This window comes from Lacerta agilis, chromosome 16 (genome assembly GCF_009819535.1).
Source record: "Lacerta agilis isolate rLacAgi1 chromosome 16, rLacAgi1.pri, whole genome shotgun sequence".
Lineage (NCBI taxonomy): Eukaryota > Metazoa > Chordata > Lepidosauria > Squamata > Lacertidae > Lacerta > Lacerta agilis.
This window is the reverse complement of record NC_046327.1, coordinates 19,568,802-19,596,800: the sequence shown is the minus strand read 5'-3', so window position 1 is coordinate 19,596,800 and position 27,999 is coordinate 19,568,802. Positions and strand designations below refer to the sequence as shown.

Genomic DNA, 27,999 nt, shown 5'->3' with positions numbered 1-27,999 from the left:
TGGGGGGAGAGAACCCAACACAAACTTTATTAATGCAAACAGTGGCTGGGACAGACAATACTGAAGATGCTTGTTCAGTCCAGCCGAGGAATTGAGGCTCTGCTCCATTGACTGTGCCAAAAACACACACCAGCAAAGTCACTTACAGCAACCCCCACAGAGAAGGGTGGGAGTGTGGCCCTGGCAGGGACTTAGAAGGCACCCATCACATGTAGGCTGCAAACAAACAAACTCTGATGAGGGTGCCTTTTTCAGCATCAATTCGGGACCATTTCCGGTCACACCACACTCCCAGTTCGACAAAGCATGTTGTAAACAGAGAAGTAGTCCTTTGGATAGTTTGCTATGCGGAAGTTGATAGGCCAAAGCACCACAGAGGTAAAAAAAACTGGGGCCACCATAACTCTGGGGAGTGGGGAGAGACTGGTCCATAAACTCCTTGCTGGCAATGAGAACCATTCAGGCACACAAGTCCATTACAGAAGAAGAAGATTCGTTTATATCATCATCCTGTAGAGCAAAGACTCTGTCCATCGCCAAAGTAAAGGATTAAAAAAAATAGTCCCATGACTTGGGTCGTGTTCCATACCTGAACAGAGGACAGCATTTTGCAGGGTCAGGGGACATAGCAGTTTGGAAGGATCCAGACTTTTCCTATAAGATTACTTTATTATTTAGTAAGTAAAAGGACTGCAGGGCTTATAGCAATTCCACGTCACTTTCTGCAGTGTCTAGAATAATATACTGTGGCCATACTAGGTGAGGAGTTAAGGGACACCCAATCTTAGGAGGGGCAGGTTAAAAAGGAAAAGAAAACACAGCTGGGAAGTGGGGAGAGCCCTTGGGTGGACAGAGATATTGCCAGACAGACTCTTTCTAAGTAGAAATGCATTGTGGGTTTTGAGGCAGGGTGGGAGGAGGAGGACCAGAAACAGCACAGAGGAAAATCAGGCCCACGGACTGGGCTGGGTGGGGAAGCACCTCAAGGGCATATCCTGATCCAAGGTCCTTAGACCGCAGCTTTGGCGCGTGCGGTGTGACATTTTCTACACAGGACGTGCCCATCCAGGGGGAAACAGCCATTGTCATCTGCTTCAATGGAAAGGGGCTTCCCACAATCCTGAAAGGGGAAGGAAGAAAAAGAGAATCAACGACACTGAGGCGGCAGAAATGTCAACGAGGGACTGGAGGTGAGGGGAGAAGGGAATTGGCTCACCTCACAGCGGTAACATTTCATGTGGAAGTTCTTCTCCAGGGCTACCACGCGGACGGTCTCGTCCTTCCCAGGCTCTGGCATGATAGGCTCAGCACACACCGAGCAGCGTGGGGCATATTTTCTGCAAGCACGTAAGAGGCGGTATGAGGACTCGAACTTTCAGTTTCAACCTCCTAAGCCAGACTTGTCCCGGTCAAGTCACGAGGGTCCCGGGTGAAGCGGGAGGAAGAAGACGCAGGAAATGAATAAGGAGGCCACCCACCTGTGATAGTCGTCCACGCAATGTGGCTGGTTGGCTTTGTCCACAATGAAGGAGGCTCCCTCGAGGGCTTTCTGGCACACGACACAGGTGAAGCACTGGGGGTGGTAGGAATTGCCCGTGGCTCGCAGCATCCTGTCTGTGATCGTTTGCTTGCACACACAACACTTCTCCAGGGTGCCCTGAAGAACAAAAACAGGGTCAGAAATTAAGAAGGCCTGCCCGCCCTCCAGAAACGGAACCATTTGTGGAGACATGTCAGAGGAAGAGATTATAGGGTGCACTCAATCCCTGAGCTGTGTGGCACAGGCTCCCTCATGAAAATTCCCTATTTTAAGGTGTGACACTGACAAGCGTACAGAACAGATATGCATGTATGGGGAAATGATCCATAATGAATTGGGGTGGGGGTGCTCACACCCACAGTGTACAAGCACATGGTGGTATGTTTGCGACTGTTGAAGCCAGTTCAGATGTAACTTTTGTGGCATGGAGCCATTGTTGTGTGGAACAGGTCCACACTGGGTTGACCTGGCAATGCAGACAAAGACTTCACCGTGAGCTTGGCAACTTCACCGCCCTGGGATCTTTGGATAAAGGGTGGTATATAAAGTGAACAAATAATAATGATGATTTATTCCCACACTAGGAGACTGGAGTCACGGGGTTGCAGTGTACACAAATATCGGCATCTCAAGATGAACTAACCCCACCTTGACCACCCAAGCCAACCAATGGACATTGCAAAATTTGCTTGGGGAAAACAAGCCCTCTGTTGCTGAGGAAATGCCAGAGCATGGCTCCTTCCAAAATGCCCCGATGATTGTGATTGGCCATAGGAGCAAACTCCTAGGGGCTGGGGTCTCTTCGGACCCCCCACAACAAAGTATGGGCTCCTCCCCAAACACTGATGGGCAGCACCACTGAAATGGTGTGTGTGCACCGTGACTTGTGATTGATTAGGTGGGGCGGCACTTACCTGTGTCCCACCCCCCCATATTTTATTCAAGAAGGCGCCCCTGCCCCCCTGCATTTCACTCACCGCATAGCACTCCTCACAGAAGGGCTTTTCGTCCACGTTGTAGAACTGCTGGCCCTGCAGCTGCTTCTCACACTTGAAGCAGGTGAAACACTCCACATGAAAGAGCTTGTCTAGGGCGCGGACAGCCGGCTGCGTCCGTGACAGGGCTTTGTGGCACAGGCCACACAACTCTGCAGCGGCAGGGAGAAGGGGGAGAGAAAAGAGGAGCATGAGAGACTGGCAGGTCATTTCTCCACGCCATATGTACCAACGCCTCCAGGCAGGAAAGGGGATGCAGCTATCATCTCCATAAGAAGAAGATGGTAGCATTCAGCGCCAGGGAGTTGAGAGGAGGGAAACACGTCAGTCCCCCCCCCCAAGCCCTCTGTATGTCTGGTTGCTGATGAAGGCACTGTAGCAGTGACAGAGAGATGGCAACAGTAGACCAAAATCCCATTCACTCTCCATCACCGGAACATGCAAAATATTTTGAAAATGTGCACACGCACCAGAATTGGAGGCCTCTGCATGTGGAGGTTGGTCCATGTCCTTCATGAGCTTCTGGGTCAACATCTCCAGCTCCTCAACCTCTTTCATGGTCAGGACGGAGTTGCCCCTGGGAGGGTCTGATCCAGTGTTCGCAAAGGGTGCCGGGTTACGCTGGACAAAGAAATCAAGAGTCACTGAGACTGGAACGTCCCTCCTGCTAGCCTCCCAGGCGCCACATATTCTAGGGAACAGATATACGCTCAAGATCACTTAGTATGGCCAAGCCACCCTTTAATATTGTTCTGCAATGCAGAAATTCCTCTGCCTGCCCACACATGTTTTTTCCTCATTATCCAGCCTGTACCCTTCCTTCTCCCCGCTGAGACGCCACCTCGCAGCTCACTCAGGTGACAAGATTTTGAAAAGTTTCCTTTTCCTGTAATGATGAAGAAACTTCCTTTTAAGGAACTTCTGTCCTCCGTTTGCTTTGCAATGGTTTTGTTGGACGGAAGGATTCAACAGACACAGTTTTACCCCTGGGTTTGCTTGTTTTTAAATTCCTTCTTCTATAAAACCAGTGGGAGAAAAAAACACATGTGCCTGGCGCTCTTTTGCAACTGCCCTCAATAGCAAGGGCTTAGTTGTTAAACTGGCAAGAGGGGAAATCTCTCTTAACGATACAAGCAGAGGAAGAGAAGGAATGTAGCTTCATCCTTCTGGGAGCCCACAGACCCACAAATCTTACTGAGGCCTCTCTTTAAAAATGGCCACTAGGAACTACAGCAACAGATGTGGCATCCAGCCTGATTTGATTTATCGCTGACTGGTATAGCTCAGTCGGTAGAACACGAGGCTCTCAATCTCAGGGTTGTGGGTTCGAGCCCCACATTAGGCAAAAGATCTAGATCATGGGTAGGCAGACTAAGGCCCAGGGGCCAGATCCGGCCCAATCGCCTTCTAAATCCGGCCCATGGACAGTCCAGGAATCAGCGTGTTTTTACACGAGTAGAATGTGTCCTTTTATTTAAAATGCATCTCTGGGTTATTTATGGGGCACAGGAATTCATTCATTTCCCCCCCCCTAAATATATATATATATAGTCCAGCCCCCCACAAGGTCTGAGGGACAGTGGACCGGCCCCCTGCTGAAAAAGTTTGCTGACCCCTAATCTAGATGACTCTCGTGGTCCCTTCCAACTCTATAATTCTATTCTATTCTATTCTATTCTATTCTATTCTATTCTATTCTCTGCCTATATATAAATCCTGAATGAAAAGTTCATCCTGCTTTGCACACTTCCCTTGTTTCTCCACCCCAAGTTGAGATTTATTCCCCACTCACCACGTCTCGCGGGGCAGGCGGTTGTCCAACAGGACGCGGCTTCTCCTGAACCTGGGGCTTTTCTCGATGTTGTGCATAGGTGAAAGCAGGCGGCTGTGGCCTCGGGGCTGGCACTGTGCCAGAAGCGGGTAGGAAGCGAGGCTGCGGAGGGGCAGTGGCCGCCTGGCGCGGGAAGCCGGACGGAACCCCAGCAGCTGCTTTGGGTACAAATCTGGGGGCCACGGCAACAGGGGGCGGAGTGTATTTGGGGGCTGGCGGAGCTGGAGGAGGAGCCGGCGGTCCTGGGAGCTGAGCCGGTGGAGAGTCTCTACTCTGCTTCACCCATGGTGGAGGAACAGGAGCAGTTTCTCTCTGCGCTTTGGGCACGTAGCTTCCGCTGGGGCTGGAGGCAGCGTTGGAAGGGAAGGAAACAGGAGCTGGAGCATCCTTAGGTGGAGCAATGGTTTCTGGGGAAGCTTTAGGTCCAGAAGCCATGCCTACGTGAGGGATGGAACCTGGGGATACCTGCAGAAATAAATATGGTGATCAAAGGGAGAAGAGGCCAACATCATAGCTGCTACTGCCATCCAAACCAGACCCATCTTGGTCCAATCTGCTCTCAGTGTGGAGAAGAGGAACAGAGAGGAGATTTGGGGGGAGTACAGGAAAGAGGGGGGTTGTTGCAGCCAGACATTTGTCCCCACGCCTGCACCCCATAGGGTGATAAAATCCGCCTTATCCCTTGGCAAGCAGATACAGAGGCTTGGCTACTCCAGGGTGAGAAAGCTCACCGGAGAGTAACTTGTCCAGAGACTAGTTTTTGTCCTTCAACAAAAACAGGCTTTGGATCGCAAATCCATACATAGCGAGCCTGGCTCCATCCTCTGTCTCTCCCGGATAGTTGGTCCCCAGTACTCACTGAGGGGGGTCAACCTATCACTGGGCTGCACCACTTGCGGCTGCCAGTGGGGGCTCGCCTGACCGAGTGCTCCGTTTTTTTAAAAGAAAAGATAAAAAAAGCTAGCATGTCAGGCAAAAGCTAGCATGTCAGGCAGAAAGCTAGCATGTCAGGCAAAAGGGTCCTACAGTGGCATTGAGCTAAGCTTTACTCAGAGATGACCCACTGAAGTGAATGAACATGACAAAGCTAGGCCTGTTATTTTCAATGGGTCTATTCCTCCGAGTGAAACTTAGCTAAATATCACTCAAGTCTTCTTAACATGCTAATATTTTAAAATATAGATATACCCAGGGCTTTTTTCCAGCCAGAATTCACCAGAACTCAGTTCTTGTCAATTCTAAGAGAACAAGGGACGTGTTCATGGTGAGTTCCGGCACCTCTTTTTCAAGAAAAATAGCAATGGATATACCTTCAAGAACTTTTTTGGCTCTTCAGTCCTCGGAGCCGTCAGCTGTAGCCTGAAGTGACCAGGCCCAGGCTGGCCCCCTCAGTGAGAACGAGGCCTTGGACAGGCTACCCTGTTACTGCAGCTCACCCGCGGTTTGAAGGGGTCATTCTTCTCCATGTCATCCAGCATTGAGGACAGAGTATCAATCTCCAAATCAATGCTGCTCATCTTTCCACGGGCCTGCCCCTTCCGCCACGGAGAAGAAAGGAAGTTACATGTTAGAGAGGGTTACTGAGCCCGTCCTGAAGGCTGTCAGTCAACAACAGCCTTTCACATCTGTTTGTTAGTGCACTTAGCAGGAGAACAATGTGTCGGAAGGGCGCAGAGCAAAGGGCTGGTTCCTCTGAATTGTGGGAGAACCTCAGCTGCTGTGGTTTGCGTTTTCAAAAAGGGGGCTTCTAGCCGCCAGGGTGCACTTTGAGATAGAAAAGCTATTCGCCTTTCCCCCCTTATTTTTGCAAGATTACAAGGCTGAAAATGAATTGTGTATATTGTCAGCTGCAGCTAAAATTGACTCGCGCCATAGCATGGCAGCAAAAAAAAACCACATTGTTGTGCACTAACCAGCCAGATGGTGGAGATGTTGGGCGCTTATCCTGGCACCCAGGCATCTTCACTTGGTCGCAAGTGGCCAATTTGTTGTTTAGTCGTGTCCGACTCTTCGTGACCCCATGGACCAGAGCACGCCAGGCAAGCCTGTCTTCCACTGCCTCCCTGACCACATGGTCAGACTCATGTTGGTAGCTTTGAGAACACTGTCCAACCACCTCATCCTCTGTCATCCCCTTCTCCTTGGGCCCTCAATCTTTCCCAACATCAGGGTCTTTTCCAGGGAGTCTTCTCTTCTCATGAGGTGGCCAAAGTATGAGAAGAGAAGACTCCCTGGAAAAGACCCTGATGTTGGGAAAGATTGAGTGGCCAATAGTCAGGTGCAAAATGCGCCTGGCGCCTGGCTAATTTCGAACACTGCTCCGAAGTGTATGAGCAACGCCTGGTGAAATCTCAGAAGCCAGAGGGATGAGCTTAAGATGTATCGCGACTGCTCAGCGCATGCAAAACATAAACCTTTGCTCCTCCCCGAGCCACTGAATCAGAAACGTGCAACACAGCGAAGTACAAAATATATAATATATATTGCAGTATATTTTGCAGAATTATGTTCCAGGGAAGAGCCGTAGCTCAGTGTGCTTGGGAGGTAAAGAATCCCAGGTTCGAGCCCTAGCATCTCCAGGAAGTTCCAGGGAGATCATCCCTGTCTAAAGCCCCGGGAGACGCTGCCAACAATGCTGAGTCATAGAATCACAGAATTGTGGATTTGGGACCCACAAGGGTCATCCAGTCCAACCCCCTGCAATGCAGGAATCTGAACTAAAACATCCATGACTGATGGGCCATCCAACCTCTGATTTGTACTAGAATGGTTCTGTACAAGGCAGCTCCCTATGTTCCCATTTCAGTTCATTTCACTTTTAATTTGTACACCGCCTTTCTATATTACTATATACAAGGTGGTTAACCAGCTGAAGAGACAACTAAATAGTCAGCAAAGATCACACACACCAAATAACAATCTGACCCAATACAAAGAAGTAACAATAACTTCAAAATAAACAACTTAAATCAAATAAAGCAATATTCAACAATCCATTGGAATATAGTAGTAAACAGTAAAATTAAATATCAGCAGATAAGAATTAAGCAGTTTACACTACAATAAAGAATAACAAAACTATAATCAATAAACATAACAGCAAGTCACAATGCATAAAATACCACAAAACATGCAAAACCATGTAAAAGGATCCAATTGAGAAACAAGGACAAACAACTTATTAAACTTATTAAACTATTTTTTTGAAAATATCCCTTAACCCCTCTTCAACCATATACCCATTTTGCTGGATTGGTGTGCAACATCATTTCATTTGTATGGCTTACTTACAGTGGTACCTTGGTTCTCGAAGTTAATCCGTTCCGGGAGTTCATTCGATGCCCGGAAACCAAGGTGTGGCTTCCGATTGGCTGCAGGAGCTTCCAATCAGAAGCCACGAAAGCTGCGTCAGACGTTCAGCTTCCGAAAAACGTTAGCAAACCGGAACAATTACTTCCAGGTTTACGGCATTTGGGAGCCGATTTGTTCGACAACTAAGCCATTCAAGAGCCAAGGAAGGTACCACTGTATTTCCCCATCTCTTGGTGCAGAATTTTAATCAAATGGAGAATGTGCAGGGCGCCTGCAATCCTGGGGAAGGCCAGAGGGAGGCAGCAGTTTTCTCATCACCATCCCATTCGTGGGACAACCTGATCGCTTGCTTATCATGCAGTCTATACCACACCTCAGCACCGCTATGGGCCACACACCCAAACATCATGGGAACAGGAGAACATGGGCGTAGGCAGAGTTTTTGTTGGGGGGGGAGGACTTGGTTGAGGGTGCTGGACTTTTGTTAAGGGGGGCAGAACCAACATGATTGGTCAGTTAGTTAAGTACAGTGGTACCTCGGAAGTTGAAGGGAATCCATTCCGGAAGTCTGTTCGACTTCCAAAACGTTTGGAAACCAAGGCGCAGCTTCTGATTGGCTGCAGGAAACTCCTGCAGCCAATCGGAAGCCGCAGAATACATTTGGGTTCCAAAGAAGCTTCACAAACTGGAACACTCGCTTCCGGGTTTGCGGCATTCGGGAGCCAAAACGTTTAGACTCGCAAGGCGTTCAGGATCCAAGGTAAGACTGTATTTCTATTTTTTTACTTGATTGGGGGGGGGGTCAGCTGTCCCCCCCCAGCTACGCCCATGCAGGAGAACTATGGCAAAACAGGTATTTGCCAATAAACCTTCCCCTCCCCACAACCACCGCCATCTGCCCACCTTGACAGCATTAACCTACATGAATACTCACCTGGGGGGCAGGTAGCCCACTCGAAACCACCGGTTCCTCCTCCAGCATTGGCGGAGGAGGCGAAGGGAAGACGTCTTCTGGCGCTGGGGGAAACGGCTCCTCAAATGGGGGAGGCGGGGGAGGGAATGCACTGTTTAAGGAGACAACCATCTCTTCCCCGGGAGGGGGAGGCGGAGGGGGTGGAAGCTCTGCAGAGAACAACAAACGGGAATGTTGTTGTTATTATTATTATTATTATTATTATTATTATTATTATTATTATTATTATCACAGTGCCCCTTGAACACACCCTGTTAAAACCAGCATTTGAAATCCGCTAGGCACCATTTGCACTTCGCTATCGGCCACTTGTGACCACGTGAAGATGCCCGGATGTCTGATGGCGCCTGACGTCTCCACCATCTGGAGGTGCATGCCTAGGGAATCCTTGGATCTGGACTGTTTTCACTTACTAGCAACACATCCTGTAGAATTGTATCTGTTATTTCAGGCATCCCCAAACTCGGCCCTCCAGCCGTTTTGGGACTACAACTCCCATCATCCCTAACTAACAGGACCGGACCAGTGGTCAGGGATGATGGGAATTGTAGTCCCCAAAGGGCTGGAGGGCCGAGTTTGGGGGTGCCTGTGTTATATTTTATCTGCGCAATTAGGATGAATTTCAAGGAACCCAAAAGTCATACAGTATTGGGAAAATACGACTTTCGAGCTGTCTGGCCCCAAAATGGTACTGTAATCTGAAAGAGGAAACCAAGCCACACATTCGAGAACAAGAAGCCAGCAGCACATCCTTGCAAATGCAACATCTTGCTGACCGTGCCAGCAGCACAAAACAAGACCTGCTGCATTCCTGTATCATCCTGGGAGGAAGGGGGGGGGAACCTCAGCATTTGGCCTTTGGGGACAAATACTGACCCTGCCTACTCTCAAAGGATTACAGCCAGATTACAGCCAGGGCAGCCAGAGGGGAGGCACTCTATCCTTGGAAGAATCTGGGTGGCAACAGCAACAACAGATTCCCCCCCCCCCGCTCTCTCCCCCTCCTCCTCATCATGCAAAACCAAAAAAACAACAACATTAACATAGCTTTATTCAGAGTGTTCATACACATTGTCTCAGCAATCGTTTCAGGAACGCTGTAAAGCACTAATTCCTATATTGCAGGTGAAATGCAAAGAGAGCATTGGTTTGCCTATAGGCTACCTATCAAGTTTGTGACTAAGGCCAAGTTTAACCCCAGAGCTTCCTGGCTCACATCTCTGGGCCACTAAACTACACCAACTCCCATGCTTCCCTGACCTGTATTTTTGCTGGGGAGAAAAGGGCATGACAAGCGTTAACCTCAGGTTCACCAAGCAGCACCTATCAGTTCATCCTTGGGCAAAGAAGTGTGAGACAGTGTCTGTGTGTGTGTGTGTGTACACGTATGTATGAATGAATGCATACATTTGGACGTACTATGGCAGTTGCAGGTGGCATTTTGAGGGGGGATGTTTTTTTTTTAAAGGCATTTTACAGCCTCTGCCAAGGCCCGGCTCCCAGACAGGGTGTTAAAATTCCTACTGTTAGAAAAAAACTGATTAGCAGCTGATGTAATTTCAAGCCTTATTCTGCAGCACATTGGAATACAGCACAGCAGCGTTTCTGCCGTTCCGTAGTATCTTTTAAAAAATATTTCCTTTCATCTCACGGAACATTTTTGTTATTGGATGCAAGAAATTAAGAGAGAGGGGAAAACAGAGCTCTCTTCATCTAGTTAAAAAGATACTTAAGCTACCTTTTGCTTCTGTCGTAGCCATGTGGCTTAGATCCATTTGCACCTGGCACGATTAACCTGATTGGCATCATCTTTGTGGCACAGCCACTGGTTGCATGCTGTGTTCTTCTGGAGATGCTGTGTTCTTCTGGAGCCCTTGCATGGAATGATCCGTGAAGGAGTTATCCCATGCAGGATCGGTGCAAAGTTGCAGAACAGAGTTTCAGAAACAACCAACCGGAAACTGGGCAACAATTAATTGCCAGGAGGAGCGCTGGGCGATATCTGGATTTCAACACTGCAATATATCACCGGCTAAACATCCTGATATGCCGATCTATCTGGAAGTCTGAAATAAGAATGGAACTACGTAGAGGCATTGGCTGGCTTCAGAGTTTTTTCCTGCATTGTGGTTTTTGCCTGATTTGCTGCTCCTTGCATGAGGGAGGGCAGAACTGAGCCGGCAGAGTTAACAGGGGCTTCAGGAATTAAGAGAACCATTGGCTGGCTTCACGGTTTTCCCCATATTGTGATTGTTGCATAGCACGCACACACACATCATGATTCACAATATATTGCCAGGTCAAAAACTATGAAACCAATATTGCGATATGGACTTCAAACCGGTTTTGGAAGATATATTGATATATCGCCTAGGCCTAGCCAGGTGTAAAGATAAAAGCCCTCAGCAGACACCAGCAACCAGCAACCAATGCCCACTACTGCCAGCCACCAAATCTGCAACATCATCTCCAGATCTAAGGAAGAGCCTTGAGGGTAGGAGAGGTGGGAAGACAGCAGGATTGATAAAATAAACAAATAAAAGGTTTCCACATACACAAGGGAGAGGGGGAGTATGCATGGATATGCTCCCATCGGCTTTTCTCTCCCTCCCTGCTGCCACAATCCTACCTAGCATGGTTTGTTGTGGGTGTCGAGTGTTGTTGGGTGGCCCTCTTTCCCCTGACAGAGCTACGGCCTCCAGAGTTCCCTGTGCAGATGGGTTGACTGTCGACCCACTCTGGGATCTGTAGCTCCTCTGAGGGGAAGAGGAGCTCCTAACAACCCTCAGCACCCTTACCAAACCGCAGCACCCATAACTCACTGGGGAAAGCCATGGCTGTTTAACGTGGCCCCGCAATGAACTTTAAATGTATGGTATGAAGGCGTCCCTAATATTTTCTACAGGGACCATTAAAGCCCCTGGTGACTAGATTTTTCCATGTCTGCTTAAAAATAAGCATTCTAATTTGAATGGGGACGGATAAGCCAGCAATATCAACTTGATGCATTCGCATCCACTCAGGCAAGCAGAGGGCTCTTTTAAACCCCTTCTTCCCCCTCTGAAAAGCCTTACTAAACAATACAGCCATTAAAACTGTGTGAGCCAAGGTACGAGAGCGGGTGGGGTGTTAAAAATGCCTTTGTCCGTGCATCAACTCTCAGGAGAAAAAGCAGAGCCAGGAGGAGGAGTCCTTGGGGCTGGAGATTGTGTGATGGCTGCTGACTCAACCCTCAGGCTATCCCTCCATTGGAGGTGGGAGTCAGGGAATGAGGACAGCTGAAGTTAGCAGGCAGATGACTATGTCTGCCAGAAATGACAGCAGCCCTCTTCTTTTTTGGGGGGGAAGGGACTAATGAAATGCTTCTTGATACTGCTGTCCTGTTCAGATGTGAGAGCTCCGTCTGCTCAACACATCAAGGTTTGATCAAGTTACAGGTGGGTAGCCGTGTTGGTCTGCCATAGTCAAAACAAAATAAAAAAATTCCTTCCAGTAGCACCTTAGAGACCAACTAAGTTTGTTCTTGGTATGAGCTTTCGTGTGCATGCACACGAAAGCTCATACCAAGAACAAACTTAGTTGGTCTCTAAGGTGCTACTGGAAGGAATTTTTTATTTTGTTTTGTTTGATCAAGGTGTGAAGGACACATGTTTGCAAGTGGTTGGTGCAACCATACTAGTGACAGCTTTTATCATCCCTGCAAACTGATAAGATCAAAACACACAGGGCTGGCTGTCCTCTCCTGGACAAGGGGCAAGGTTCAAAAAAGCCCCCCCCCCCAAAAAAAAACCAATCCTTGGGTTTACCAGTCTTCACTCTTTTTCTCTTCTGAAAACAAAAATGAGATTTATGTTTCACCAACTGCCTTCCAAAGTCCTCAGCGTGAGTCACAAAGCTTTAGGTTTCACAAATGTGACACAGACGTAATTTTCACCTCGCAGGCGAGTGATGCGAGGCCATGGCCGGTGCTAGGGTTTTTTGTGCCCTAGGCGAGATCAGCTTCTGGCACCACCACCACCCCGCCAATTCCTAGCGCCGGCCCTGCGGAGAAGCCTGATTTCAGGCTGCTCCCCCTCCCCCACTATTCTGCCGCTGGCGGAGCGGCACCGGGGGGCGGTGGGGGGCGGGCTGGCCAGCGACCCCTCCATTTTGGCGCCCTAGGCAACTGCCTAGTTCGCCTAAATGGACATGCCGGCGCTGTGCGAGGCAAGGTTCATTTGGCCATTCAGAGCCCAACCAGGCCACTCTGAGGAACGTAAAAGTATGCAGCTTTTAAAAATAAAGTTACCAGACACACATAATTGTGAGGACTCCACAAGCATAAAACACAGACTGAGAGAAGGGAGAGAGTGTAAACATGCATGCAGCCCAGCGAGGCTCTGTCTCAGCCAAGCCACAGCCTTGAGAGTGGGTGATGGGGGGGGGGGAATGAGAAGGTAAAAAAGGGGGCAGCTGGAATATACATGAATTCTAAACATCAACAACCAAGGAACATATGCACACCAACAGAATTGGGATGCATGGCAGAAGAAAAAGACAGTTGCAGAATCCACAGGTACATACAAAGGGGAAGAGGGAGAAGAGACACAGAGAGAGAGAGCTGCAACATGGGTCTGGACTGGAGAACACACGGGAGGGGGGGATCCACTGCGATGTTTTTGCTGTCGGACCCACTTGGAGAACCAACAGGAAATCCAAGAGTTAAGTGATGCTTCCCGTTTACTGTCTAGCAGTCCCCAGCAAATCCTATAAATTCTCAGAAAACACAAAAATGCTGGGAACAGTGTTCTCTTGAGGACCCCAACACCACTGTCCAAGTGAACAGCTGGTCAAGAAACAAGTTATATTCTGCGTCCGAGCAAGTCCTTGAACGTACAAGCCATGCGCCAGCGCCGATACAGGAAGCAGTGAAGGTGCTGGAAGTATGTTGCTGAATTAGTTGGATTTTATACCAGTGTTGCTCTCTTGGGGATAGCAGGTGGCGGGGAGGAACAGGAACAGCTTTTTTTCTTTTTATCTAACGTGGGTTCTGAGTGATGGAAGTACAGTAACTGTTCCAAGCAAAGGGTTGTTGTTGTTTTTTAAAAAAGTTCCAACACAATGCAAGTAGAACTAGATAGATAGATAGATATACACACACATATAAAAAATAGTACAGTTCTATATTTATTGACCTGGAACCCTGTCTCAAGAGGAGCCTTGCTTGAGACGGAGTTTAGGATTGCAGCCCTACCCATCTGGAGGCAAAGCAATTTATGTGCATTGCAATTTTACTCATGCATCCTGGTGGAACAAGAGATGCCGGACCCTTTCAGTCTCCTGTATGGTCAAAGTAGAGAACAGAGCACATGATCTCGCACCCGGATATTACCGTCAAAGCTGCTGCCCTTTATCGGGTTGATGGGATGCATCTTTCTCCTTTGGGGAATGACACCTGGTTGAAGGCTGCTGCGTTGGGGGTCGAAGGTATGGTTGCGTATGTGAGTGGTTTGGTGGCGAGCTTAGGAGCTCGACTGGCGGTTAGGCATTGGTTTAAAAATTGGTTGGTGGAGGGGTAAGGATTGGCTGTGCCTGCCTCTATAATGCCACTGCTGCGAGGGAATTCCGTTGAAGGAATCCAGGGGCTCACAATGCTTTTGAGACGAGGGTCTGGCACCCAGCTCCATTCTCTCCCCAAAAATGTTTTCCCTTTACTGACTTCCGCAGGCGTGCGGATGTCAGTTCTGTCCCCGGCTGGGAAAAGATAGTTGCAACAAATGCCTAAGCAACCACTCAACCACTTTTTGTATTTTAATAAAGTTGTGGCCAAAATTATGCCAAAAACCTTAAACTAAAATTTCTGTGTGGAGTGTGAATTATTTGGGGGGTGGCTTGGGGACCTCGATACGCAACTGATCTTGAAATGTACCACTCTGGAGCAGGGGACAGAAATCCTGAATGGCTCCCATACAGGGCGGGGGGGGGGGTCCTGCTCTTAGAAACCTTGCAGGTCGGGAAGTAGGCTAGACTAAACCCTTATGTAGTCATTGGAACACCAAGGGCATTCAGCCATGAAGTCACCTTGCCGTCGCAAGTGATGCAGCCCAGGAACAGTTTCCCCACATGATCTGTCGTGTGTGCAGTTTAGTCCTGAGATATGAATCAAAAAGGTCCTGTATTCATTACAGGGTGAGGAGGCATTCCCTCCCTTATTACTAATCTTAGGACATTCATAGGATTATACAACCATTTTATTCCCCCCCCCTCCATTCATCAGTTTCAATGAGCAACATCAAGACTTTTGATACTCCAAAGCTTAACGTTTCAGGTCGTTTAAAAGGTTTATTAGAAAACGATGCAAAAAAAAGGCTTACCAAGTCCCTCCACCGTGAGCCAAATTACACATTAAGAAGTACCATGTGATCCAGCCTTTCTGGACTGTGCCACTTAATGCAGGTGGGGTAAAATCATGGTTGAACCCTTCCCTCCTCTCCATCTTTTAAAAACTCTTCCGACTCATAGGAAAGGGAGGGGTAGAATGAACAGAGCGCCAAAAGGGTGGCTGTAAACAAAACCAAAATTCTGTGGTCCCCAAAGGACTAAAAAGTCCAAAGGCAGTATAATGCTTCCAAGAATGAAAACAACCCCCCCCCCCCAAAAAATACCAATTTTCGGAGAAGTTGTGCTAGGCTGATGCACCAAAACCAACCAAGAGTCCTCTAGCACCTTAAAGGTAAAGGTAAAGGGACCTCTGACCATTAGGTCCAGTCATGGACGACTCTGGAGTTGTGGTGCTCATCTCACTTTATTGGCCGAGGGAGCCAGCATACAGCTTCCGGGTCATGTGGCCAGCATGACTAAGCCGCTTCTGGCAAACCAGAGCAGCACACGGAAACACCGTTTACGTTCCTATTTATGTACTTGCACTTTTGACGTGCTTTCGAACTGCTAGGTGGGCAGGAGCAGGGACTGAGCAACGGGAGCTCACCCCGTCGCGGGGATTTGAACTGCCGACCTTCTGATCGGCAAGCCCTAGGCTCTATGGTTTAACCCACAGCGCCACCCAATTTAATTATGGTGTTGGTGTAAGTACTCATGGATTAAAACCCACTGCATTAGATGCAGAGAGTGTGACCTGCAATTGCCAAATATCCATATGCCCATGGGAGCAAAGCAGGGGTTGGGATCCTCAGGACAGGGGAGGGGGCAGGGAGGGCAAATGTGCCCCTCCAGGCCCCTCTGAGCCTCCACAGGCCCCACACCTCTCTCTTCATCCCTGCTCTATGCCCACCCCAGGCGCATTTGCCTAGCAAGCATGTGCATTTAAGGTACTGCCTGGATGGAGGATGGAGACAATGAGGATGTACATACAAGGCTCTGACTTTGGAGTGGCTTGAATTACAAAAGGAAGGAGTCCCCCCACCCATGGCTCTATTCACTTTTGCCTCCACCTCCCCACACCCCTGGCAAGTGGCTCCCAGAAGAAAGCATGGGGTGGAATGCGGCCCTCAGGATGAAAAAGCCCACCCCACCCCACCCCGTGTATAAAGGAGTCAGGTGGGAATGTATGTGGAGTTAGATGGCAATGGAACACAAAAGCAAATAAACACACAAGTCTGCAGCAATTACATCAGAGCTTAAATGTATGTAAAATAATCCCTGGCAAAAGCACGGCCTGTAACAATTACATCAGAGCTTAGACGCATGTAAAATAATCCTTCGCAGCAGCAGGAGGATACCAACTGGGTATTATGTGTGTACAGAGGGAAAGAATTATAAACAGTGGTGTCAAGAGAAAGTAACATGCAGTGCGGAAAACTGTAGGTGCATCACAGTTTTCCAAAGAGCACAGGGGATCCAGCAAAATCCAGGGACCCAGTGAGGCAATAGTGCGGTAAGGCAAGTCATTCCAAGCCAGTCCTTCCCTTCCAAACGCTCCCCTCCTCCTCTATTTAGGTGGTTACCAGAAAAGAGAGAGCCAGAAGCACACGGAGAGGCCTGGGAAGAACAAGCCTATGGAAAGAAGCCTGGGAAGAACAAGCCTGAGCAGCCTGGCTGGGAGACTGTGCACCCGTGAGGATGGCAGCAAGCTGGCAAGGGTGGGGAGAGGACTTATCTGAATTTCCAGGGTGGTACTGCCACACCCAACCCCATATATGTCAACCGTGGCTTCCCAGGGGCTGTTAGGAGTAAAACTCCCATAATCCCTAGCCAGCTTAGCCAATGGTCAGGGATGATGGGCGTTCAAGAACATCTGGGGTCCCCAAGGCTGCAAAGCTCAGAGCTACTTTGCGTACGTGAGCCCTGCAGAAAGGCACTTGAAGAAGTATCTGGATGATGATGATAATAATAATAATAATAATAATAATAATAATAATAATAATAATAATAAAGCCAGGAGCGGCCTACTCTGAAGTAACAGCCATTGCTGGAAAATTGGCACAGCAAGAAAGAGGGGGGCTTCCCTAACTGTGGTCTGCAGGCCACCAGTGGTTCGCAAGCTTCATTCAGCTACTGCCTGGGTGTCTGTGGACGGAGTAGTTGCAAATGAGACTCCATTGCATTAAACATTCTTAACGATTTCGACTACATTGTTTTCGCTTCTTTTATTACTTGCACTGTATTTTATTATTGTATTATGATCTGAATTCCACAGAATGCAAGTTGCAACACAATAGATAAATATGAAATGAAAGAAGTGATTACAAAATACCATTTTAAAACCACACAACATCCAGCACAGCATGTTACAATTACAGCAGGCAGAAAAATGCCATGGGGTGGGGGAAATTGCGGAACTACTGGCCTAGAAATAGGGAAGTTCACTTTCTGTCATGGAGAAGTCAATCTCAATGCTAGCTGAAGTTTAATGATCAGGCTGCTAAAATTCAGTTAAGGGTCTAGGTAAAGTTCCCTAAAGGGACGCGGGTGGCGCTGTGGGTTAAACCACAGAGCCTAGGGCTTGCTGATCAGAAGGTTGGCAGTTTGAATCCCCGTGACGGGGTGAGCTCCCGTTGCTTGGTCCCTGCTCCTACCTAGCAGTTCAAAAGCACGTCAAAGTGCAAGTAGATAAATAGGTACCGCTCCAGCAGGAAGGTAAACGGCGTTTCCGTGCGCTGCTCTGGTTCACCAGAAGCGGCTTTGTCATGCTGGCCACATGACCCGGAGCTGTATGCCCGGCTCCCTTGGCCAGTAACGCGAGATGAGCGCCGCAACCCCAGAGTCCGCCCGATGTAAACACTGACTTATGCAGCCGCAAGCAACATGATTATTCTCTGATAGCACTCTTCCACAACCTGGTACCCTTGAGATGTTTTGGACTACAGCTCCAAATGGACCACAACATCGCAAGAGCAATCAGGCTGGAGAATGCTGCTCTAACTGATCCACCTCCATTGTAAAATCAACAATAAAATTGGCTCCAGTGTGATGTCAGTGTAATGCAAAGTTGGGATCCGGCCTTGAAAGTGGCTCCAGGACCTCAAAACAATTTCCTCATAGCTGGGCAGACGGAGACACAGGGCTTTTATCCGAGACACATTTTCTTGGGTTTACCTCAAAGGAGATTTTTTAAAAATGTATGCACGCTTCCACTTTATATCTTGAGAGGAAAGTGCTGTTAACATTCTGACAGCTCTGCTGTGAAGTCAAGGACACCGTGGAGTCCTTGAATAGCGGCCAGCTGTAACAGGGTGAAAATATTAAAGCTATGTCTTTGGGAGCTCTGGGAGTGAAAGAAGAAGACACACACTCACTCTCTCTCTCTCTCTCTCTCACACACACACACACACACAGAGAGAGAGAGAGAGAGAGAGAGAGAGAAAAAGACCAACTAAGCACTTTGCCCAAAACTAAGGTCACATCTGCACCATACACATAAAGCAGTATCCTGCTACTTTAAACAGACATGGCTTCCTCCCAAAGGATCCTGGGAACTGCCATTTGATAACTGCCACAGAGCTACAATTCCCAGAGTTCCCTGGGAGGAGGAATCCATTTTTACACCACTCTGGAATTGTGAGGGGAATATGGAGTCTCCTGAAAACTCTCAGCACCCTTAACAGTTAACTACAGTTCCCAGGATTCTTTGGGAGAAACCACAACTGTTTAAAGGGATAAAACAGTTTGCTTTAAATGTGTAATGCAGATGTGGCATTAAGACATTTAAAGGGAGCAGAGTTAAGTGGGGAAATATCCCACAGGACTTAGTCCCTCCATTGTTTTCAAATATAAATTCTAACACAAGTAGTACCTCTGAACATGTACAGAAGCCTTCTACCTCATGGTGAGCTACTGCAATCTACCCTCACATTTAAAATTAAGTAAAGTTAAAATTAAGTTGTATACAAGTTATGCAAATATAAAAGGTATAAGTTTAGTATACATATAACATACAAAATTGGGTACAAGCTATGTATATGATATAAGCACAAGAGCACCTTCATTCATACAAATTTGTGTATACTTATATGAGTTACAAATGTATATTTTTGTTCAAATTATAATTATGGAAAAACTTAATAAAAATTATGTGGAAAAATAAAATAAAATAAAATAAATAACAGGGCTTCCTTCAGGGATCCCACATACAGGCCTCTGCCCTGACGCCTCCCATGTTAAAAATTAAGCCTTGTCTCTATGTCCCTTGATAGCAATCTAACACAGAGTGCCAAAAATAAATACATATGAAGCTTGGTAAAGCTAATTTATGCTGGAACTCCAGGCCACCACTAAATTCTACATCATTGCCCAGTTCCTGTCTGTACCTGCACATTTCCATTGCTGCAAGAGAAGAGGAGGCCACAACCAGGCTAAAAACAGTTTGGCTTGCTTGCTTAAGGCTACTTATTTGAGTTCCAGGCCAAAATGCTAGTCCTTATTGCTAACAAGGAACTTTTATGCAGCCAAAGAACTCCTCACACAAATCGCGAGTGGCTCCACTGAGCCATGTAGCATTCTAGAAGGTCCAATTATAATTGAATTCAATTCAATTACCAGGGCGCAAGAAGATGAACCCTTTCACTGCAAGTGCTTTTTAATCCCTCCCGAGGGTGTAAACATTCTGAAAGCCCCACATAACACAGAGATCATTGCATTCGATTATACTGATCAGGACCAGAATTCTACACAAATGCCCCCTTTCACAGAATCATGAGAGTTGGAAGGGACCATGAGGGCCATCAAGTCCAACCCCCTGCAATGCAGGAATATTTTGCCCAATATGGGGCTCAAACCCACAACCCTAAGGTTAAGGGCTTCATGCAGGACTCAGCTGGTCCAGCAGACACAAACTAACTACAATGCTGAGGAGAACCTCTGTCTTTCCTATGCTGGTCTCGGGCACAGCTTTGTCTTTTTTTCCATTCCCAAGTGGAAATGAAGGAGCACTTACCTTCAGAGAGGGAAAGAGTCACAGCTGCTGGGATCTCCCCCACTTTCCCTATCTGGGCACAAGCCCCCGGCGGAGGGGGAGGAAAGGTCTGTTCAGAAGCATTTTCCGGAGCCGCCCCGCCAGCCTTGAAAGGGTTCACTTTGGGCTTAGGGGCAACAACGGGGGCAAATTTCTTCTGAGGGCTGTAGAAGCTTGGGGTGGAGATGTTGATGCTGACTGTGGATGTCATGCGGGTCCCCGGGGCCCCCGACGAGGCCATCCTGCCGTGGAGTAGATCAGGACCTATGGAAAGGAAGAGCGTCGTCAGACAAGAGCAGGCAATTGGGAGAGGTGGAAGCAGGGCTCTTTTGCGGAGAGCATGTAAAGCTGATGGCAAAGGGGCAGTGTGTGTGTGTGTGTGTGTAAGAGGGAGGGTTGTGCATGCAAGCAAGCACGGAGCATATATTAAAAACCTATATCCAAAGACCTGGAAAATCTCCGCCTCCCTCTGGGGCAAGCAATGGCAAAATAGAGGCCAGGCCCCCAACTTCTTCCCAGTGTACACTTTGGAGCCATGCAAGCTCTATTTTGGGAGCGGCGGAGGAGAAAGAGAGAAGAGGATCTAAGGGAGGGGGGGGGACACATTACAGGAGAAGAGAAACCCACATGGCAGGAGATGGAAAGGGGATAGAATTCGCAGTAGCCAAAATAGCCGTTACAAGGCTTCAAAAATAAAAATAAGAGCGACTCCGGAGCATTCATTTTCGACTTTGCAAAGCAATTGGGGAGGGGGTGGTCTGCTTACACAGAGCTTTCAGCATGGCTACAGTTCGCTCACAGGCTAGCAGACAAACACACACACACACACACACACACACACACCGCCCCTTAAAACATCTCTGTCTAACCCCCTCACCTCTGCTTTTGTGTTACCTCAAGGCCCCTGGCCCCGGCTGGTCAACACGGACCGTTTGCAGCTGGAGCAGAACAAAAGGAAACCTGGCGATGGAACCCATGCCATGGCGGTGTCATCAGCAAGGGAGCCCCTTGGTGTGCGCACACGCACGCACAAACACACACCAACACACACACCCTCCTCCTGCTGGAGGTTCCTCCTCTTTTCTTCTGTCACTGTGGCCAAAGACAAGCATCCCCGTTCAGCATCTCCGCCTGCTCTGCTGTGCCGCCTCCCTCCCTCCGTCCCTCCCTCCCGCTACACAGGAAGCAACTCCAGGACCCAGCCAGACTCGCTGACACGTTCCTGGAGTCGCACTCCAGCTACACACAAACAGGCGAGAGAGACCGCCCCATTTTTCCCAGGGGCAAGCAGAGGCACAGCACAGGAGGAGCAAAAGAAAAAAAAAGACCCCTTCTAGCCACAATCCTGATAGTGGCGCTTTATTAAAGGAGAAGCTGACTTGCAAAAGGGCAGCCCAGAACCCCCGGAATTGTACAAACAGCCCCCCCCCCCAAAAGAGTCCCAGCAATACAAGAATATAGAAACAAAATGCAAAATCCTAGATAGGACAATTTGCCCCAATATCTCAAACACTGAAGGCATGTGCCATATATACGTTTCTTTAAAGGCTTGAACGTCAGCATATGCGCACGGTCAACAAAAAAATGCTATGCATTTTTTTGTTGCATGCTGTGATTTTACTTTCGTTAGCATAGTTCAAGAGGACTCGGCATGGTCTCCGTTCCCACTTTGCCACCACCCACCCACAGAGAGAGAGCTTTACCCACCAAGGATTGCAATTATCTTGTTCTACTGGTACTTCCACAGCACGCTGGGCTCTACAAAGGTTGAGAGAGCAGTCCAGCAAAACGAGTTGGGAGAGCTCTCTCTCGAAAAGGGCGTCCGGCAGAACATGCCACCGACATTCCCCTCAAAGTAAACAGAAGTATTGGGAGGGTCAACACAGCCCACCCCAACCTTGGAGCCCATTTCCGAGGTTCTTGCTGACTGAGCAATCCAAGTTTGCCAACCACACCTAGCAACTTGCAACGGGCTTCAAAGCTGACCCCCCCAAACCAAATGCAACCGGAAGCCTATCGTGGCGTGGTGGGGGTGTCCCAACATCATACAAGACCCTTCCTGACCTCCTCCAGTGCAGTTCTTCCCTATAATCTCCCAGTTGAATCACCGAGATTCACAGAATTGTGATTCACAGAACTGCAAAGTTGGAAGGGGACACAAGCTTCATCTAGTGGTCCAACACCCTGCAATGCAAGAATCTTTTGCCCGATGTGGGGCTCAAACCCACAACCCTGAAATTAAGAGTCTTGTGCTCTACCGACTGAGCTATCCCAAGGCCCAACTGGCCTCCGCTACAAGACATAGCTTAGTTCATGGGTAGGCAAACTAAGGCCCGGGGGCCAGATCCGTCCCAATCGCCTTCTCAATCCGGCCCGCAGACAGTCTGGGAATCAGCGTGTTTTTACATGAGTAGAATGTGTGCTTTTATTTAAAATGCATCTCTGGGTTATTTGTGGGGCATAGGAATTGGTTCATTTCCCCCCCAAAAAAATATAGTCTGGCCCCCCACAAGGTCTGAGAGACAGTGGACCGGCCCCCTGCTGAAAACGTTTGCTGACCCCTGGGTTGGTTAGAGCATGGTGCTGATAATACCAAGGTCATATCCCTGTTTGGGACAGCTGCATATCCCTGCATTGCAGGAGGTTGGACTAGATGATCCGAGGGATTCCTTCCAACTCTTTGATTCTATGAGAATGAGTTCTAGAAGTATTTTGGGTCGCCAGGCCCAATCTGTAGAACACACTTCCAGCAGAGAGACAGCAGGCACCCTCCTTTCAGATTTTCAGGAGTCCCTTTGCAGCTGTTTAATTTGCTGGTCACTTTAATGATTGTCTCTATTGCTTCTAATTGTGCTTTACTCCCCCTCCCTTTAATACCCCCCCCCCCAAAAAAAATTATGATATGGATGTGTCAATAACTTTATAAATAAACAAACACCAACTCCCATCAACCCCAGTCAGGACGGCCAATGCTCAGGGATGATGGGATTTGTAGTCCAACGACATCTGCAGGGCACCAAGTTGTGGGAAGGCAGCTCCAAGACCTCAAACGACATCACTGAAAGCTTCCGCTGGGACACATATGAAGGCAGAATTTACTGGTGAGTCCATGGGCATCTTCTACATGTAGCAAGACTGGAACCAGCCTACTCTGGAGCCTGCCAAATCTCTCCAGCATAAAATCCCATCACGAGGAAATGCACCAGGATACCTTGTTTCCCACACAGGACTTTCCCATTAGGCCTTCTGACTTTCCCAGCTTTCAGCAGATTCCTGCTACATTCTGCCCTTGGCGAGAGTTAAGGCTAGTCCACCTCAATCTCAAGTGATTTTTTTAAAAAAATCCCTTTGCTGGTTTAAAGGCAAAAGGTTTTGGTTATCTTAAATTTGCAGCTTGTACTTGGTACATTAACCAAAAGGAGGGGGGGAAATGGAAGAGCACAACATGGTTACGAAGGCAAGAGAGTCAGCTGCCCCATGGAGACACTGAGTTGCACAGACCGGGCAGCTGTTCCCATCTCCTCAACCTCAGGACAACCCCGTTTCCCCACTTGCTCTCAAGCAGCTGCCCTGCTCATCTTACTCCTCCTCTCCCTTGCTAGTGACCTCATCCCCAGCTCCAACCCAAGAGAAGTCAACACTACTTCTTATAATTTGCAGCCAGGTTCCTTAAGTGACACTTGAAATGAAGTGTCCGCAGATGAAAACGAAGCCGAACAGGGCTTCAAAGAATCCAGATATGGGAGCCATTGAGAAACACTTGGACACAACTCAAGACATGTGTATCGCATATCAGAAACCAAAAGGGAGAGCTATGAGATGCAGTCAACACACCCACTGTTCACATGGACAGGAAAGACTGGGGCATGCCCCAACGAGTTTTCAAGTTTGCCCAGAGGGAAGAAGACGTTCCTGGACTCCAGGACAGCTCCGGCACTACCTCATCTTGCAGTTATTTGAGAGGGGTTGGGGTGCAAAGCAGCCAAGCTGTTGCCAATAAGCAGGGATGGCCCTGACAACGTTCTTGGGACTACAGCCTAGTGCCTTCTAGATGCTGGTTGGACTCCAACTCCCATCAGCTCCAGTAGGCACAGCCAGTGATCAGGGATGATGGGAACTGTAGTCTAACAGGATCTGGAGGGCACCAGGTTGGGGAAGGCTGCTTTAGAGAGAGAATCATTTTTAAGCAGCCTATGCTTTGGAAACATTTCTTCCTATGGCCATGTTCTCTCAATTTCCAAGGATGCAAGTGAAACCCTCCAGATTTCTGCATTGCAAGCTGATGGCAGCTGCAAAGAGCGGGGCTTTCTTAGTGGTGGCACCTTCCTTAGAGAATTCTATTCACAGGGAACCACACCAGACCATTTCTACTGCGAGGATTTGAAGACCAGCTAAAACAAGTGTTCCTCTAGTTGGCCCATTGTAAAGGGAATACCTGTTTGTAGGTGTACGTGTAGTATTTGATGTGAAATATCATATTGCTTTTATAGCTCTTATGTGTAAGTCACCTTGAGAGCCTCTGAAAGGTAAGCATATATGTTGTTTATTGTTGGTGGTGGTCATGAGGAGCTGCTGGAAAGGTTAAAACACATTTTAAATAAAATGTTTTAAATATAACATACTCGTGGTATGTTCACAATCCAAGTATTTCTGCCTGGGGTGTTGCAGGACGGGAAGTCTGGCAATATCTCCCACCACGGTTTCTGCCGGTTAACTATAATCTCACGGTGCATCTCTTTTATTATTATTGTTGTTGTTGCTGCGAGACATGAATGTTACACGCAGTATCTTGACGATTTAGGCATGCAGTCAAATCAACTGGCACCCACCCACTGAACGTTCTGCAATTAAATAGCCAATGGGGAAACAACAGTCAGGAACCGTTGGGCTGCATCCCTGTAGGATAAGGAGTGTTTTAGCAAATAAACTGTTGCCTATCGAGTGCTAGATTTCCTGCAGAAACTGTTTTGGAGAATATGCAATCAGTGGCATGATGGACAAGCCCTGTTAAATACAAATTATGATATAATCTGGCTATTGTAGGCCACTCAATAAAGGGATTAACACCAGGCTCGTCTGAGCTGGTGCAGAGTGAATTCTGACAGAGGGGAGGAACGTTGACCGGGAGCCAGTTTATACACTAAGCAGAAACAAATGGTGAAGCTTTTCATGGGCTGCACCATTTCAGGCAGTGGGTGAAGAATGAATGCTCTTTGATGGCAGCACTCTAAGCCTAGAAAAACAGCTGTGTTCAGCCTAGCCTTCCCTTCTGTGCTAGTTGTCTAACTGCAGGGGATTTTTCTCAGGAGGAATTCAGAAATGCCATCCTACTACCTGCAGTGCATTATGTTTCACAGTCCTGCAAAAAGCTTTATCGCTTGGTTCTGCTGACTGTATATATAATGGCCATAGATCTTTTGGCTTCTGCCATTCCCAATCAGGCTCTGGAAATACACAAGAAATGTCTGCCTTGCCCTTCATCATAAGATCTCAGATCCTGCCTTGAGCAGGGTTGGACTAGATGACCACCAAGTTCCCTTCTATAAGCCCACAAGCCACAAATAATGTCTGGTGTGTTGTGCTACGATTGGTGGGTCACAGGTTAGGCAGGTATGTGTGTGTATGTGCCATCATATAGTTTAGTCACTAGGTGGCACTGGGCTTAATTAAAGCATCTGGGTGGAGTTAGGAGTTTCCTGTTCTGCTCTTATTTTAAGACATAGGAAACGTTGTGGTCTAGCAGCTTGGCTGATGTGTCTTAAATGATAGCAGGCAGGCCTACCCTAGAATCAGATGATGAACTGGGCAGGTTTGTGCATTCATCTAAGCCTAAAGAGACGCAGCCCACACACATGTCTTGAATTTAGCAGGTCTGTTTAACACAGCCCAACATTTTAGCATTTGAGGCCTAAAGGCAGCTCATGAACTATGGCCAGCAGGGAAGTGAAACTAGCTAGTTGGAGCACCGTTAAAAGCCAGCCAGCAACATCTCTCCCAACCCTAGACCACACCCCTTTTCTGTTATTGCATACTGGTTGTTCTGAAGGAAAACCCAGTGCATAGCATTTCTGTGTCTGTCCAATGAAAAGGTTGACATGATCTTCCACTGATGTAGAAAATACACACACACATATATATGGAGTCGTACCAGAACATTGAGAAATTAACAAAGCAAACTCTCTGTTCCATAATGATGCTAGAGTCGCTGTTTTCCAAAGACTGTGATGGCTGCTCAAAATAACTCCAGTTCCCCCCCCCTCCTCCCATAATGTGCAAACTCACTGGTTGAGCTTTTAAACCGGTAAGGTTGTGCAGGATCACCCCAAGGCAAGAGTCCCTTTTGCTGGATCAAACCAAGTGTCCACCAGCGTCCTATCTGAAGCAGGGGCCGCTGAATTAAGTTCTTTAGGTCGTGAATAAATGCACCAGCTTTCTCCTGTGGGCTGTGCACAGCATTTGGCATTTAAAGGTAGCCTGCTTCTGAACAGAGAGGTTCTCCAGTGCTAGCTTGGCAAACACCCAACCAGCTCACGAAAAGGATGCAAGATTCCTGCTATACCATTCTTCCCACCCCCACCCCCACGCCTGCGGGGAGCCACTGTTTCTATGGATCTCAGCGCTTCTTCTTCTCTGCTTTGTGATCAAAAAGCAGTAAAAGGTACTTTCTTGTGTATACCGTAATAAGCTGGCGAACGCGCGCGTACAGAAATAACAGTGCGGCCTATCGACTAATACAAGCGGCCCACACGTCCACACCCTTTTCTTTGCTGAAAGTAGGGTAAAAGTCTGGCCGAAAAGAAGTGGACTAGAAGTCTTGATCCAGCCAGCCAGCAAGCCAGACTCCCTGTAAAGGGCACCGACATATCGCAACAGTTGCGTCGCCCCCTCCCCGCTGCCGAACCTTGCGTATTCTTCCCGCTACTTCGACTCAAACATCTGGAAAAATGCTCCGGGCCGAGGCGGGCGCACACCCCTTCCTACAGTTCCAAAGCAGGCAGGGAGCAACTCCCAGGCCGCTTCTCCGCTTTCAGCCGCTGCCAACCCTTTAACAAGAGAAAGGAGGAGACTGCCGGAGGTATTTCCCTTCAGGAGGGGAGGGGGGCTCGCCAGAGACCGGACGGCAACGGCGCGGCGCGCCTCGTCACGTCACGGTTTCCCCTGAGAAGGAGGAGGGGCGCTCGGCAATCCTGCAAATCTCTCGCCCACGGGAGCGTTTCCCCCACCACCACCCTAACCCGATACTGTACTAGACTTCCTCGAGAGTAACCCCCCAGCCCCGCGATCCAGGGCACTTTCGAGGAAACGTGCCCGTAGTTTCTCGCTCTTTTCCCAAATGCCTCTGGCTCTGCAACTTTACGCGCGCGTAAACTTTTACGCGCACTCAGCCAAGCCTGGCGTTGCAACGGGGATGTGAGCAAAAGTGGCCCGGACGAGAATCCATCCGGCCCGCCGGTGCCCCCGAGGAGGTAGGGGCACCTAGCCCTCCCTTCGAACACGAGGAACACGTTTTAAGAGCTCTTAAAACCACGGTAGAGTTTCGTGGGGGGAGGGAAGCCCGGAAGGTTTCCCCAAGGAGAAGGCAGCCTTACCTAGAGGGCGGTGGTCTGGTCCCAGCAGAAGCGGCGCCGGCGGCGGGTGGCGCAGCTTTAGGGCACAGCGAAAGAGAGCTGCTCTCGGATCCCCGGGGGACCTGAACGAGGACTGTGCGCGCTGCTGCTGCTGCTGAGGATCGCAGCCTCCCGCGACTCCTCCCCGCGGCCAGGAGGGTTGTGCTCGCCTGGCCCGCGCGCAACTTTCTGAAGCTGCCTTTGCCAAGAAGGGGTGTTGAAGAAGCTCGGAGGGGGCGGAGGAAAAAGGAGCTGTTGTAGCCCCGACACTTCCTAGCTGATCGCAACTTTTTCTTTTCTTTTTTTTTAAGGGAGCCTCGCTCTGCCCAAGCTGTTTGACCATAAAAGGAGA

General features: G+C 48.6%; 1 protein-coding gene across 4 annotated transcripts; it reads right to left on the bottom strand.

Moving 5' to 3' along the window:
- Positions 1-27,999, bottom strand: ZYX (zyxin). Of its 4 annotated transcripts, none has more exons than XM_033173276.1 (10): positions 27,630-27,999; positions 20,023-20,304; positions 8,613-8,800; positions 5,803-5,901; positions 4,328-4,831; positions 3,006-3,156; positions 2,518-2,687; positions 1,479-1,657; positions 1,217-1,337; positions 1-1,120 (listed from the first exon to the last, which is right to left on the bottom strand). In XM_033173276.1, exons 1-10 carry the CDS (start codon positions 27,988-27,990, stop codon positions 1,010-1,012), a joined length of 2,166 nt encoding a protein of 721 aa, XP_033029167.1. In that variant the 5' UTR covers positions 27,991-27,999; the 3' UTR covers positions 1-1,009. The 4 variants fall into 4 exon arrangements, with proteins under 4 accessions (XP_033029167.1, XP_033029170.1, XP_033029169.1 ...); XM_033173279.1 differs by lacking the exon at positions 27,630-27,999 and adding an exon at positions 20,918-21,092; XM_033173278.1 differs by lacking the exon at positions 27,630-27,999 and adding an exon at positions 20,935-21,092.